Source organism: Nothoprocta perdicaria, unplaced genomic scaffold (genome assembly GCF_003342845.1).
Source record: "Nothoprocta perdicaria isolate Ctin4 unplaced genomic scaffold, notPer1 scaffold_50, whole genome shotgun sequence".
NCBI lineage: Eukaryota > Metazoa > Chordata > Aves > Tinamiformes > Tinamidae > Nothoprocta > Nothoprocta perdicaria.
In genome coordinates, this window is record NW_020455755.1 from 1,266,333 (window position 1) to 1,279,408 (window position 13,076).

At 46.7% G+C, this 13,076-nt stretch overlaps 2 protein-coding genes across 8 annotated transcripts in view; one reads left to right on the forward strand and one right to left on the reverse strand.

The window, feature by feature from the left end:
- Positions 1-1,410: 1,410 nt before the first annotated feature.
- The window catches only part of ACACA (acetyl-CoA carboxylase alpha), a 109,240-nt gene continuing 97,574 nt past the window's right edge, over positions 1,411-13,076 (forward strand). For 3 of the 7 annotated variants that reach the window (XM_026047778.1, XM_026047777.1, XM_026047780.1), the window contains exons 1-2: positions 1,422-1,529; positions 8,016-8,146. The gene's annotated coding sequence lies outside the window, so the exon portion shown is untranslated. Of the gene's footprint in view, positions 1,530-8,015; positions 8,147-10,238; positions 10,303-12,607; positions 12,668-13,076 lie in introns of those variants that run through there. The other 4 variants (XM_026047775.1, XM_026047781.1, XM_026047782.1 and 1 more) reach the window with 4 other exon arrangements.
- Positions 1,689-5,795, reverse strand: LOC112954639. Its single transcript, XM_026047886.1, has 7 exons — positions 5,738-5,795; positions 5,379-5,459; positions 4,350-4,622; positions 4,112-4,197; positions 3,408-3,527; positions 2,560-2,637; positions 1,689-1,760 (listed from the first exon to the last, which is right to left on the reverse strand). The coding sequence occupies exons 1-7, from the start codon at positions 5,793-5,795 to the stop codon at positions 1,689-1,691; spliced, it is 768 nt and encodes a 255-aa protein (XP_025903671.1).

Sequence of the window (13,076 nt, forward strand, 5' to 3'; positions counted from 1 at the left end):
GGCAGAGGCGGGAAGGAGGTTGAGGTGAGGGGGGCGCAGCGCCGCCGCGCGCGGGGCTCCGCCGTGCCGCCCCTGGCGCCCCGTCCGCCTGGAGCAGCGAAGCGCTAAGGAGGCAGTAGCGTCCCCCGGGGCAGGGACCGTTTTTCAGGCCGTTGTTAGTGCCTGTCTGTGTCGCCCTGGCAGTGCTCGCCCTTGGCTTCAGGCTTGGCTGGACGGTGCCGCCCGTGAGCGGGGGCTGCAGGGAGGAAGGAGCTCGAGGGGGAAGGTGTGAGAAGGAAGGAAGGGAAAACGCTATTAAAAAAGGTGCCATCCTGCGGCCAACCCCTGTGTGCACGTGGAGGTCTTTGTGAAGAGCGTAGCCAGGCTTTGGGCAGGGCTTTGCGAGCCCTGCGGTGTGTAAAACCCCAGAGCTCGGCGTGGTTTAGCTGGCTGTGCTGCGCAGAGCAGCTCTGTCCTCCCCTCGGCGTCTGGGGAGGGAACGTGGCCCGTGGTCGAGGCACGCCTGGTTTCCCGTCACCTCGGGCGCCGTGCGGGGCTTGCGAAGGGACTCGGTGCTCCCCTGAGCAGGGTGTAATTGTAACACCAACAGTGACGCTCAAAATGCCTTTTAGCATAAACATCAGGTAGAAGTATATTCTGTGTATGTTTTTGATACCCGTCCTGGCAAGTGTCTTTACTGCACTTCAAACACTCAGGCCGCGTTCTGGCAATAAACCACCTATTTGCAGTGCCCCGGTGGGCAGTGCCCTGCTCACTGCCACTGTACCTGGTGCTATTAGCCTCTTTCAAAAAGAAATGCTGTCATTGCTGCCCCAATGTGCTATCTATTTCTTTATAACGTTGTGCAATACTGATTTTGTGTGAAATTTTTCCAGCGTCTCCTCTGAGAGCGCGCATGATGCTGATCCAGTTGAACAGGTTCTAGGTAACTGGGAAAATGCTCCGTTATTTGCAGAATAACGAATCTCCTGTTTTATGCAGATTCTGAAACATTTAATCCTTTGTGTGCAGAGAACAGATGAGAACTGTTCTCTGCCACAGACAGATGCAGCCTGTGGCAGCTCATATCTGAGAGCTGAGGACTGCATTGGAGATAAGGGCGTTGCCTGTAGATCAGACATTCATTTTGTGTCAGCACCCAAAAAAGTGCACCTATTCAGACCTAGCCAGGGCTAAAGCTTGAAGACTATTATTTGCATTATCCCCAGAATTAATGTCTGCATTATTCCTGTTTCTGCTGGAGGAGCAGATCTGTTATTCTGTATACTTGTTTGAACTGTTTGGCAGCTTTAAGACAAGACTTGAAATATTGGAAGTTATTTCCTATTCCTTTTGACCAGGCCTCAGATACCTGTGGGGAAAAAAGAATCAGGAAGCAGAATTTGAAATGTAACTGGAATTTTTATTGTTTTTGCCAACAGATTTTTCATGTAATTGGGAGCTAAAATATGATTCCAGGAAGTTAATGGAAGATTATGGCTGTCTTCACAGCAGCTTGTCAGTGAATGAACCTGATTGCTCCTAACCAGGTAAACATTTCTTCCAATGAAAGTCTCGTCTTAATTTGCAATGGTTTCACTTGTGGTGGTGTGAAATGCTGATGTTTGTTCTGCTGGGTCTAGTAAGGGGTGAGGAGAAAGGTAATGTACCTTCCAGAAGGAAAGTGTTCACGTGAGGCCGGCAGCTTTTCACAGGTAGGTCTCATGAATGACAATGATTTTGAATCTTTCTGTGCACAGGTCCTCGTGTGATGCTTCCTTCTGGCAAAGGGAAGAAAAATATTGGTCAGGAATAATAAACAAGCCTACTCCTAGAGTATTATACCACTACTTGTGTTTTATTGTTTGTCATATTATTCATGTAGTGGTGAGACATCTCCTGACTGAACTGAAGTAAGAAGTTACAGGGAGCCTGATGTCTCCTGCAGATAGCAATGAGATAATAAGCCTTTTTCTTTAAGTCTCTTCTAATGGTTTTCAGCTTGGTAGAGGCCCAGAGGTGTTACCACCTGCTGGCTGTTCAGTGGCCTGTGTGAAATGGCTCTTAAGGGTCTCGGCCCAATTTCCAAACTCCTCACTACGGCACATTTCTTATGGCACAGTTACATCTGAGAGGATCTAAGTGGATAGTCTGTAATGAATAATTGTTCACGACTTTTGTCTTCTCAGAAGTTTTAACAAATGAGATAATTTTCATTGAAATTTGAAATTATTTTGAAATATTTGAAATTACTGCTCATTTCTGCAAATTAAACGTTCTCAGATGGTTTGTTGGGTATGTTTAATAGTCAGATTTCTTGTGTGTTGGCAGGGCTAAGCTTTCCAGCTGTGCTGAGCCCGCACAGCTTCTCTGGGGTGGTTTTGGTCCCCCTTTGCTACCCCATCACCCATTTTCACTTGGAAACTTGTCCCTAAGGCCTGCTATCCCATGGTGAAATTTGGTTCAAGGTGACCAGTAAGTGCCTGTGGGAGGGAGGCTGACCCTCAGACAAGATTGCAATGCCTTCTTTCTTGTATCCTGAGGAAAATGGATTGCAAATATTCCTGGCTGGCAACGCACCTGCGAGGAGGCTGCAGGCAGGTTTGCTCCGCCGCTCTGTGCGGCGTCACGCAGCTTCATCCAGCCAGGGCAGGGACACTTGGGAAAGAAGCAGAAGCAGTTAGGTGTTGGGGGCAACGGGGAAGACCAGCTGTGCGAAACGGCAGTAACGGGTATGTTTTTCTGGAAAGGCCATGATAAATATCTGCACATGTATCACAGTAACGGGACTTTACGTAGTAAATTGCCATATGCATTTCATTCTCCCTGTTGCATATATACCCTCACCATAAGCTTAAATAGTTTAACTAAGAAATCAGAAAGTGCGTTTAACCCTTGAAAGTCTTGCCTGTTCTCCTGCATGCAAAGCTATTCTTTCTCTGGCCTCAGGTGGAGGCCAGTGCCTCCCCTAGCTGGCTGCAGCCGGCCTTGCACAAAAGCACAGGATTGTTGCAGGGCTGCTTTTTGGCAGAATTGCCTTACACTGACAGTATTAATTTGGGGAGGAGCTGGTGGCAGCCAGAGGTCAAACATGCCTCCTGTAAAACAGTGGCAGGGTTTGCAGGGAGCCGGTGCAGCGTTCGGCTGCTGCTCTCTCTTGGGAAGGAGGAGCGAGGCTTCCAGGGTCACTTGTATGGGTGTGAGATACGGTCATGGTCATCTCAGGAGACCAGCCTAACTCAGGGCATGCATTTCTCCTGTCTCACTGTGTAGAGCACAAAGCTCCTGTCCGTATCTACAAAGACAGTTTTCCCTTCCCGAGAACTTGGTAAAAAACATAATTCCACTGAGTGGTCCTACATATGAGTCTAAATTCTGGGTGAATGTGTGGGATTGAGATGAGAAGCTTTTATGTTCAAAAGACTTACTGAGCAGGGGAATTCACATATAACGATGATGATGTAGGCTAAGGTAGGCGTTAGCAGGAAACACAGGATGAACACTTTAATGTAGATACTTTGTGTTTTTCTGAGCAGCATCTCTTTCTTATTTCTCTCTAAATTGAGACAAAGAAGAATATTTCAAAAGCTTTTATGGATATTTGACAGTTTGTTTTCTTCGTTCTGGTTAGGGTGAGTTAGGTAAAGTGGAACAATGCAGAGAAGGGATTTGGGGACCCCTGCAGTCTTTCAGATGAAAGTGTAACTCTATCTGGACTCTTGGAAACTGTTTGCTTTAAAATATTTCAGGTATTCAGGTCCAAGTTTGTCCCCAGGAGAAGATAGTGTGTGAATTCAGGCACAGCAAGAGCTTGTAACTTCTCTCTGAAGCCAGGTGAGGTTATTCAGAGAAGCGAGGGGCCCTAGTGTGGAACCCATATGCTAGAACCTGGTGGCTTCTAATGAAAGTCAGTGCTAAAATATTGTTTTCTCATTACAGCCAAGGATTCAGAAAAGATCTGGATTTAATGGGTTAAGCAGAAAGTGCATTTACTGATAGGGAAAACTAGGGTTAAGCTGTGCATGCAAAAGCCGTATCTTTCTCCTTCATTGTGCATTGTGTTAGTGCTACTTCTGTGACTGTGCGGGGAGATTTGGTACCTACCCTCCGAAGTCAGGTTGTCCTGGCGCACATGCAAGACAGTCAGACCCTCTGCAAACACTTTCAGCTTGGGCAGCTTTGCTGTCATAACACAATCTGATATTCCTACCAGAAACACTGGAAATGCAACAAAAACATCTCATTAAAAAACTTCTTTTCAAATATTTTATTTTTAATAGCCAGCAGAGTATGACCTGTATGAAACTGGGGATTGCCCTCTTCCAATCTACATAAACAGGCATTTGCTAGGTTTATATTTGTCTTTTTACCTTTTACTTTGAGAATAAATTTGGTCTGAAATTTCTTCCTGTTGTCTGATAGTAAAACACAGCTGTGGCCAGTAGCAGCTCTCCTGTCTGCAGTGGTGATGACTTGCAGGCCTTGCAGGGTGTATTTTTTTTCCAGCTGGTCTCTCAAATCTCCATGTTCCTTCTCTGAATACAGCAGACTTACTTGCATGGGGCTCTCAAGACTGAAGCATGTCAAAGTGATGACATTTTGGTTCCTGCTTAGCTTCCCTTCAGTTGCTGCTGTCCCAGGAGCTAAAAAAGGACAAGTGCAAAATAAAGATCAGTACTGCTTTCTCTCAAATTATTTGCAATTTCTCTTGCAAAAGGTTCAGGCCAGCAGGGTTAGCTGTGAGGGGTGTACTGCCATAAAGGAATTTCGGAGACAGCTGTGTGATCATGTTATGATGAGGAAAGAAGCAGGTTTCCTGTTTGCTTCTCTGTGCGTGATCACATTGGCTGTTCTTTTTTGTTGGACCGGCTTTGTTCTTACTGTGCAAGCACAATAAATTGTTAACACCCTGGAGGACACTGTTCAGACCATCTGACTTTATAGCAACATAGCCACCTGCAGGCAGCTCTCCGAGTAGTTGATGAGGAAAGAAAAACCTCTCTGTTTGGGATTCTTGTCGCCCTCGAGGACTCAAAAGGCTACTTGGAGCTGAGACTCTTAATTTCGGCACTCATGCTGAAAGCTGGAGGGTGCAAATATCCCCAATGACAAGGCAAGGGCAGTTCTGTCAAGGTCAACCTTGAGGTTCTGTGATAACTTTGCTTCCCTTTCTGCAATATTAAGCTGAAAAATCCAGATTTTGTGCAGAATTAATGACTGCGTGTGACACACCCATCAGAGAATAGTATAAAGACCTCTTTGTTATTTAGCAAAATGGAGCAAAAATATTGCGTGATTAAATCTATTGATTTTTGCATTGTTTTTCATCGAGTACCGAGGACTGAGACAACAGAAAACGTAGACTTTGCTGTTAACAGGCCCGACAGCTTTTCTCTTACCTTTGAGCAAGATGCCCAGGCTTCTCATGCTGCCAGGTACTTCTGAGGCATTTCCCACATGACATTCATAATCTCCGAGGTCTGAGGGGCATGGAATGAAGGAGGAATCATTTTTAACTACAGTGTTCAAACTCAGGACTATCTTTTTGGGTAAAAACTCTAAATGTCAGTTCTTTGACGGCAAAAAAAGATGGAGAGAATTTGAAATGATGGCATATGGATTAAAGACAGTTCAATTTATGGTAGAAAAGAGACAGCCTACATAAAGATGTATTTATTACTAACGCTACATAAATTAGTCTATGAAATCCTTAGTTTTATGCAGTTAGAAATTGCAGCTGTGTGCACAACGCGCTTACCATTTCTGCTGAGATTGTGGTGTGCAAACAATAAGCTAAATATTAATATGGTGGCCATAATTACACCTGATATTCCTAATCATGAAGCCCTTTTTATCTTTACTGCTTCTGTTAAGCAATGTTGTATGGCTGTATTGAGCTGATTAGTAGAGCTCCCAGAATGGCTTTGTAGTCATATATTCTTCAAAGTGCTTCTGCCTTTGCTTTGGTGGCTTAAGGAGAGTTTGAAGATAGATCTGTAATTTGCTGAAGGTTGTAGTAATTTCTAGTTTTGATGCAGTCCGAAGCAGCACTGGATTTGGTAAATAATGGGCCCAAAAAAAAAAAAAAAATCATCTATCAGTCCGACTTCTTTGCGCAGGATGTGCCGCACGTCAAGCCCGGGGCTGCTCCTGGAGTTGGGAAGGGTGAAGCCGGTGACCGGGGTGTCTCTGGGCACCGCGCTGCGCCCGTCGGCGTCGCCGGGTGCTGTGCGGCCGGGCTCGTTCTAGAACCGGGTTCTGCCCAAGACGGCCCACGCACGCGCCCCTTGCTGTGTGTGCTCCAGGCAACAGGCACCTCCCGGACATGTGCCGCTCTGGGGACTAAGGCACCGAGTCGCACGTGCTGCTCGCAGCTTCAGTCACAAAGTCCTGGGGGGCTCCTAGGCTGCTCCGTGGGATTTTGGGGGGGAATCGGCATTTTCTCCTATTAGCCACAAGGCGGCGCTGGATATCACTTTTTCCTCCAAAGACTCCGCTTTTAAAAGCGGGGTAACCCCAAGCTCGTGTGGCTGAGCCCGAAAGAAGAACATTTTTGTTGAAAATAAAATTACCCCTGGCCTTTCCAAAGACTGATATTCTAGAGATACAAGAAATCTTTAAGCATTCATAGTGCTAGTCAATGTGTAAGTTCGAAAAGGGAGAGCAAAAGCAGGGGCTAGCATGTTGGAGAATCGATATTGATTGCACATGCCTAATTCATTCAGGTTTTTGCAGTGGGTAAGGATGGATTTCATTATAAATATTTCATATTTACAACCTGTCATGTAATATAAAACAGAGTCTTGTTGCACTTTTCGTTCCACAGCTCTGGAGGCAGTATTTTCTTGATTTTAGTGTATTCAGCTGCTTTATCTCAATGGCTTTTCACTGAAAATTGAAAAGCCAATAGCAAAAGTGGGGGGGAAAAAGCGCTATGGAAAAGAGAGGTGCATTGATTTGCTCCTGATAAATTGGCCCTCACCTTTAGGATTATCTGGAGTACTTTTTTGAAATTCTGATGTCTTATTACCAAAAGTGGCAGCTTGACGCAAATCATAGAAAATTAGTGTAGCAAATGAGCATGATATTCTGCTTTATTCAACTTTTCCTACAGTTGGAAAAGAGAATAGGAATCTTCTTGAGAAATGTAAAAATCCAAGTACATCCCCACACATATTACACATACAAATGCAGGCTAAAGAAAATATGTAGCTACAAATCAACATATTTTAATGATTATCTACTTGAATCAGTCTTTTATTTGAAAATAAGACGGAAATGGAAAATAAAAATATTCACTCAGCTCTCATTTCTTCGCTTGCAAAATGTGGTGTGCGGATCTCCCTATCTATTGGAATCCTCTGTAGAGGAGGATTTCATCACCTTTCTGGTAAGTGTGTTCCCAGCTCGTCTGCAAAGCGTGTGTGTAATATCTGTGACGTGCATTAGGAAGGAAGGCTTGCTAAAGGTTTGGATAAGACTTTTCTGTATGTTTTTTAAGCTATGTTTCCATACTTGCTGTTTTTAGTAGAACTTCCTCAGGGCAAGAAACATTAAGAATCTCAAGTTTCTCAGCCTTGTAAAGAAAACCTCTAAAATACTGGGAAAAAATTAGATTCTAAAGTATTTAAAATGATTAAATATGTTCTGCATGTGGTACCTGGTGCCATTCCTGCATGTTCCCCATCCAGCAGCAGTGCTGAGTTTCGCTCTCTGCTTGTGCTGCTTCCCCGCCTGTCTGGGAGCACCCAGATAAGCCCAGCTGGGTAGTTTCACAGGATGATTTAGAGCAGTTGAAGCTGTTAGAAAATTTAGGACCAATAACAGCCCATCCTGCGGAGCTAAGGATGGGCGTGAAGAGACTGAATTACTTGATTTGCTTCTTGTCCTTAAAAACATGCACACGCTACCGGTATTGTGAGGATTAACATTGTATGTCTGATGCTTAAAGTCTTTTGTAACTTATTCAAAATAACAATAACCAGATTTTGCTTTAAAAACTGATGTGACCTTTCTTTCTTTCACTTGCCTGCCAGGACGTGAGCCGTGCCAGAATGGATGGCGTCACTAGCCCCCCTAACCTGGGATGATCTTTTGGGTGTTTGCACTGGTGATGTTATCAGAGCAAGGGGAGAGGCATGGTACCCTGAGTTTGGGATCATGAAAGGTAATAACATTTTCTTTGGGTTTTTTTTTTTTTTTTAAGTTTTTTATTGGGCTGTTAAGGCTACACTGGCTTTTTTTGAGAAAGTGTGTGGGAGGAAGGGGTGCACATGTAAAGAGCCTGTGCAATTAAGGCATGTAAAAGCAATTAATGTACTGTGTCCAATTTCTGAACATAATAGAAGAAGAAAATGCATTTTACCATACGCTAGCACCTTTGTAACACCCCCTGTTAGGTAGAAATATGGTCACAGTTCAAAAGCCTTTACTGACAAAGCTCTGTGAGGATGTTGGAGCTTTATGCCAGACCCAGGCACAATGATATAGTTTGTATTAAAGCACATGTTACTGCTGCCACATTTTGAAGCTTTTTCACTACTTCAGTGTAGATCAGAGAGAAATTTGAAATCCGTATCTGCTCCTGTGAAAGTCACAGCAATGTTCCAAATCAGTTAAAGTAATTGCCCCCAACTGTGTTTCCTTGTAAAAAGTCTTCCATCGGCATTTCAGTCCCTTCACGGTGAAGAGAGATTTTTGCTGTTGGTTTCAGTGATTCAGAGCAGGTGTGAAAGAGACCGGGGCCAAGCTTTTTATTTGCTGGTGTGCAATTCGCATAATAAATATTTTGGCATCTTTTCTGTGCTTGATGTAAATAGGCTGCAAACAATTATCCTTCTGTGTGATGTGCACTGGGATCTGTCTGTGAAACAGTCTAAGTGTTAATGTTATAGTGATGAATAAAGTGCTGCTGTGAGGCCATCGAAGCTGAGGGTGGCCCAAGGCTTTTGTTAACGCTTATTTTCAAAGGCACCTTCCAAATGTGTACTTTTAAGGACGATTTACTTTATTTGCTGTTTCCTGTGTTCTTTTCGCTTTGCCCTTGAACGGAAGAGTTGCTACAGGGCTTAATGACATGTAGCAATCCCTCTCCCAGCGGTGTTTGAATAGTATTTATTAGGCGAATGGGTGAAATGGGCAGGGCACGCCAGCAGCAAGCAGGTTTTAGCATGACCAGGGAGCTCAAAATACTTGCCGGGATGAACTAAGCACTTGTCGTAATCCCCGATTTTGTAAGTTCTGCATGAGGGTTATTATCAGCGATTTGGGACACAGTCCCCGGCCGTGCCAAGTCCTCCCACTCGCCTCTGTGTGCTTCGGGGCTCGGGACTCTGTGGCTAAGCCAACATGGGCAACCTACTCTTTTAGCACCTTCATAACAATCTTTAGGCGAGAAAAGATGCTTTTTGCAAAAGGTGTATTTATAGAGGTGTATCTGAAAGCATCCATCCTGTAGTCCCAGGAAGGTGAGAACAGGGTCAGTTCTCCATAATAGTGTTATTGATGGCAAAGCTGCAGACCCAAGCTGAGATTTTTTGGCCATTTTCTGCTGCAGCCTGGTCATGCCTCCGCGATACCCAGTGACTCAGCCCTAAAATACCATTTCCAAAGAAGCTCTCCGGAGTTGTAAACTGAAGTCAGGGCTGGGACACCTCAGTGCTGGGGTCTTGCTGCGGTGAAGCATCTGCAAAGGGCTCTGCCCTGCACACGACCAGGGCCTCGGGAGTGGTGGCTGCAGTGCAAAATTGGCGATTGCTAAAATTTCAGCAATTTTGGAATGCTATCTTTAAGCAAAATGTAGAAAAATAGTAAAAGCAAACGGGGAGGAGCGTTCTTTGAGGCGCAGTGCGGCTGCGCAGGCTGTGGCCCGGGCCGGTCCCGCACACGCGGCACGCACGTGGCCGCCCCGCACGTGGCCGCGCGCGGCGCTGCGTGGGTTAACGCGGCGGCGCGCGGCCACGCCCCCCCGCCGCCCACAGCCAATGGGCGCCGCGGCGCGGCCGCTCAGGCCATGGGCATCGCCTCATTGGCCCCGCCCCGCGGGCGCCGCCTGATTCGTCCCGCCTCCCGCTGTGTCACAGGCCGCGGCCAATGGGAGCGGCGCGAGCCAGGGGGCGGGGCCACGGCTCTTTGACCTGAGGTAACCCCCCGTATCACACCACGGCGGCGGCGGCGCGGGGGGCGTGGCTCGGAGGGGCGTGGCCGTCGTGGGCGTGGCCGCGCGCCGTGGGTGGCGGGAGCGAGGGAGGCCGCGCCGCGCCCCCGCCAGCATCGCTGCCCTGCGCGGGCCCGCGGCGGCTCCGCGGCTCCCGGCACGCTGAGGTGAGCGCCCCGGGGGGCTCCGCGGCGGGCGGGCGGGCGGGCGCGGGCCCGCGCCGCCCAGCGGCACCCGCGCCGCTTTGTTAGTGGGGAGCGGCGCGGGCGGGGGGCCGCGAGCGGCGGGCGCCTCTGCGGCCGGGTCCCGGTGCCCGCCGCTCTCCTCCTCCTCCTCTCCGCTGAGATTTCAGCTGCCTTTCCGAAAAACTGCGTGGCCGGGTTCCTGTTATTTGCTCTTATTTTTCTTGGCTGATTTATTTCTTTCTCCCGGCATATCTAGCAGGACCCTGGGCCAGGCCTCCCGGCCATCACTGTTCAACTTAAGGGGCTTAAAAATTAACAGTGCTGTGAAAGTAGAATTACGGAATAAAACAGATTATTCGCTCCCCTCCTTGCCTGGCTGCACTTAGATGTGCCTGGGGAGTTCTTTCAGAATGAAAAATGCCAAGTTTAGAAGAAGTCTGAAGTAAAATCCTAGTCAGCATCAATTAAGCAAACTGCAAGCATTCATGAAAGCCTGTATGTGATGCCCAATACTATCAGAGCTAGAGGGATTTAGGGGCAGTTTTGAGTGTTTTAGCTAAACCTAGGCTATGATTTTTGCTTCTATGTTCTTGAAAGTGACAAGTTTTCCCTGTGAGTGGCTGGGAAACGGATATTCAAGTTGGATGTTTAGCCTTTTGTGCATCTAACGCTGATATGGTAAATCTTGCAATTAGGTGACTAGAACTGTTAACCTGTGCAGCAGTTGGTACTTGTTAAAACACCGTTCCATGCAGATGAAGCGGAAGTTCTTGGCTTCGCATCCAGGAATATTCTTCTGGGCAACTGTTGCTGCCCAATGTTATTAATTAGAATTTCTGGGCAGAAGCTGGAGGAAGCTCGTGTGTAGAGGTAGGTTTAAATCTGTGAAATCTGACGTTTTGGCCCAGGTGCAGAAGAACTGGAACAGCAGCCCGTGAGTTGTGTAAGAGCTGCCGGCCGGAGGAGTTCGCAGAGGGAGCCTTGAGGTGCTGCAGCAGCTGCTTCAGTAGCAGGACGCAGGCAGGTCCTTGTGCAGGTGAACGGTGAGAGGGGCAGGGATCCTGCTGGGCGCAGAAGTCCCCTTGCTGTCCCCTCCTCATGTGCAACCTCGCTGCTGGGCCTGCTGCAGCTGGGAGCTGTGGAGCTGGTGCTTGTTATTGTTGGGTGAAAGGAATGAAAGTTAGTGGTGAAAGTGCCCGTGGCCACGTTGTTGTTTGGAATGATTTGTGTTGGTGGTATTGCAGATCCCTGGGTTTTAAATGAGTGATCTTTAAATGAGGATGGTCGTGCTAGGATGTATTGCGTTTAGGACTTCCTAATTTTGGAAGAGTTGTCACACGGTGTATTTGAAGAAACCCAGTACTAACTTTCCCTGGGATAATCCTTTATTTTTCTAAAGAATTGACCAAAATAACTCTACAGAATGGGATGCTTTTTAGGCCTAATTTCAGATTTTTAGGCTTAGTTTTCAGATTTTTTAGGCTTAATTTCAGACTGACGTTACTGAAGTTTTATGCTTAGATGTGGTTTTCAGTAAGAAAAAAAGATCTTAAAATGAAACTGTCATGTAAAAATATTAGACATTAGAAGCTTGGAACTAAGAATTAAGACCTCATTCCATTGGCAAGCCAAAGTTTTGCTAATGATACAGTAGCCATGGAAAAAGTAAATTGGATTCTACTCCTCCTCAGGCCAAAACTTGACATGCTACATTTTAATTTGGGTTTGCAGAGCTTCATTGCTTGTAGCATGAGACATACGGAGAACACAAGGTGGATTTTAAATTCCTCGATGTCTGCAGAACTGGCAGTTGCAGAAATGTGGGGCATCTTCGGGCGTTTGGTAGGAGCTGATTCCCTCGGGATGGAGGAGGATGGTGGGACTCAGTCTGTGAAGTCCACACAGTGATTTGGCTTCACTCGCGGTGCAGGACGTTTCGTGGTCTATATCCTTGCAGAACCAAATCGGCATCCTTACATCTCTCATGGTCTTTTCTGTCTCCACAAAAATTGCTCTGCTAGATGGGCCCTTGATACCCACAAAAATAAGCATGGGGAGCGTGTATAGAGAGGATCCAGGCAAGTTTATCTTTTAGGGTCTAGTTCAAAGTTATTAAAACAAATGGCTCTCACCCTAAAGTTACTGCTGTGAGAATATAATGTAGATGGTTCGAGGAAGTTCAGTGAAGAGCTGTGTTCCACTGCAGCAGGTTTGTTTCAGAGGAGCTTGCTGTGCTGTGTTGGGGCTTCGAATCCTCTGCGGAGTGGAAAGCAAAGACTTTGGTGAGGAGACGGCTCAGAAATTGTGCATCTCAGTTGGCCCCCGAACAATGTTGAAATTCAATTAGGTATGAATAATGAGTTTCAGCATACTGAGAACAAGCTGCGTGTTTGTGTAATTGATGCAAGATTGAGTTACCACTGATGGCAAAACTTTGCAGGAGCTCGTATGACTTTGGGACTGAAGCGCGAGGGCTGCAGGAGGGCACGGAGGCGACACACCGTCCCAGTCAAGTCCGTGTGCGGGATGGGGCTCTGTGACCGAGCTGCACAAACAGGGCTTTTGAGTCGAGTTGTTTGCGCTTGGGACCGGGAATTGGCAGCCTTGGTGTTGGTTTCATGTTTTCCCATGGAATAGTAGCATGAAATACTTCTATGCATGCCTTCCTTGCTTCCTTCCTTGCTTCCTTCCTTGCTTCCTTCCTTGCTTCCTTCCTTGCTTCCTTCCTTGCTTCCTTCCTTGCTTCCTTCCTTGCT

Coding starts and splice junctions, on each gene's coding strand:
- LOC112954639 (XM_026047886.1), bottom strand. CDS start 5,795: ATGGCCACCATATTAATATTTAGCTTATTGTTTGCACACCACAATCTC. Junction 3,528..4,111: donor AGGGTCTGACTGTCTTGCAT/GTGCGCCAGGAC, acceptor TTAGAGAGAAAT/AAGAAAGAGATGCTGCTCAG. Junction 2,638..3,407: donor TATGTGAATTCCCCTGCTCA/GTAAGTCTTTTG, acceptor TTCTTTCCCAAG/TGTCCCTGCCCTGGCTGGAT.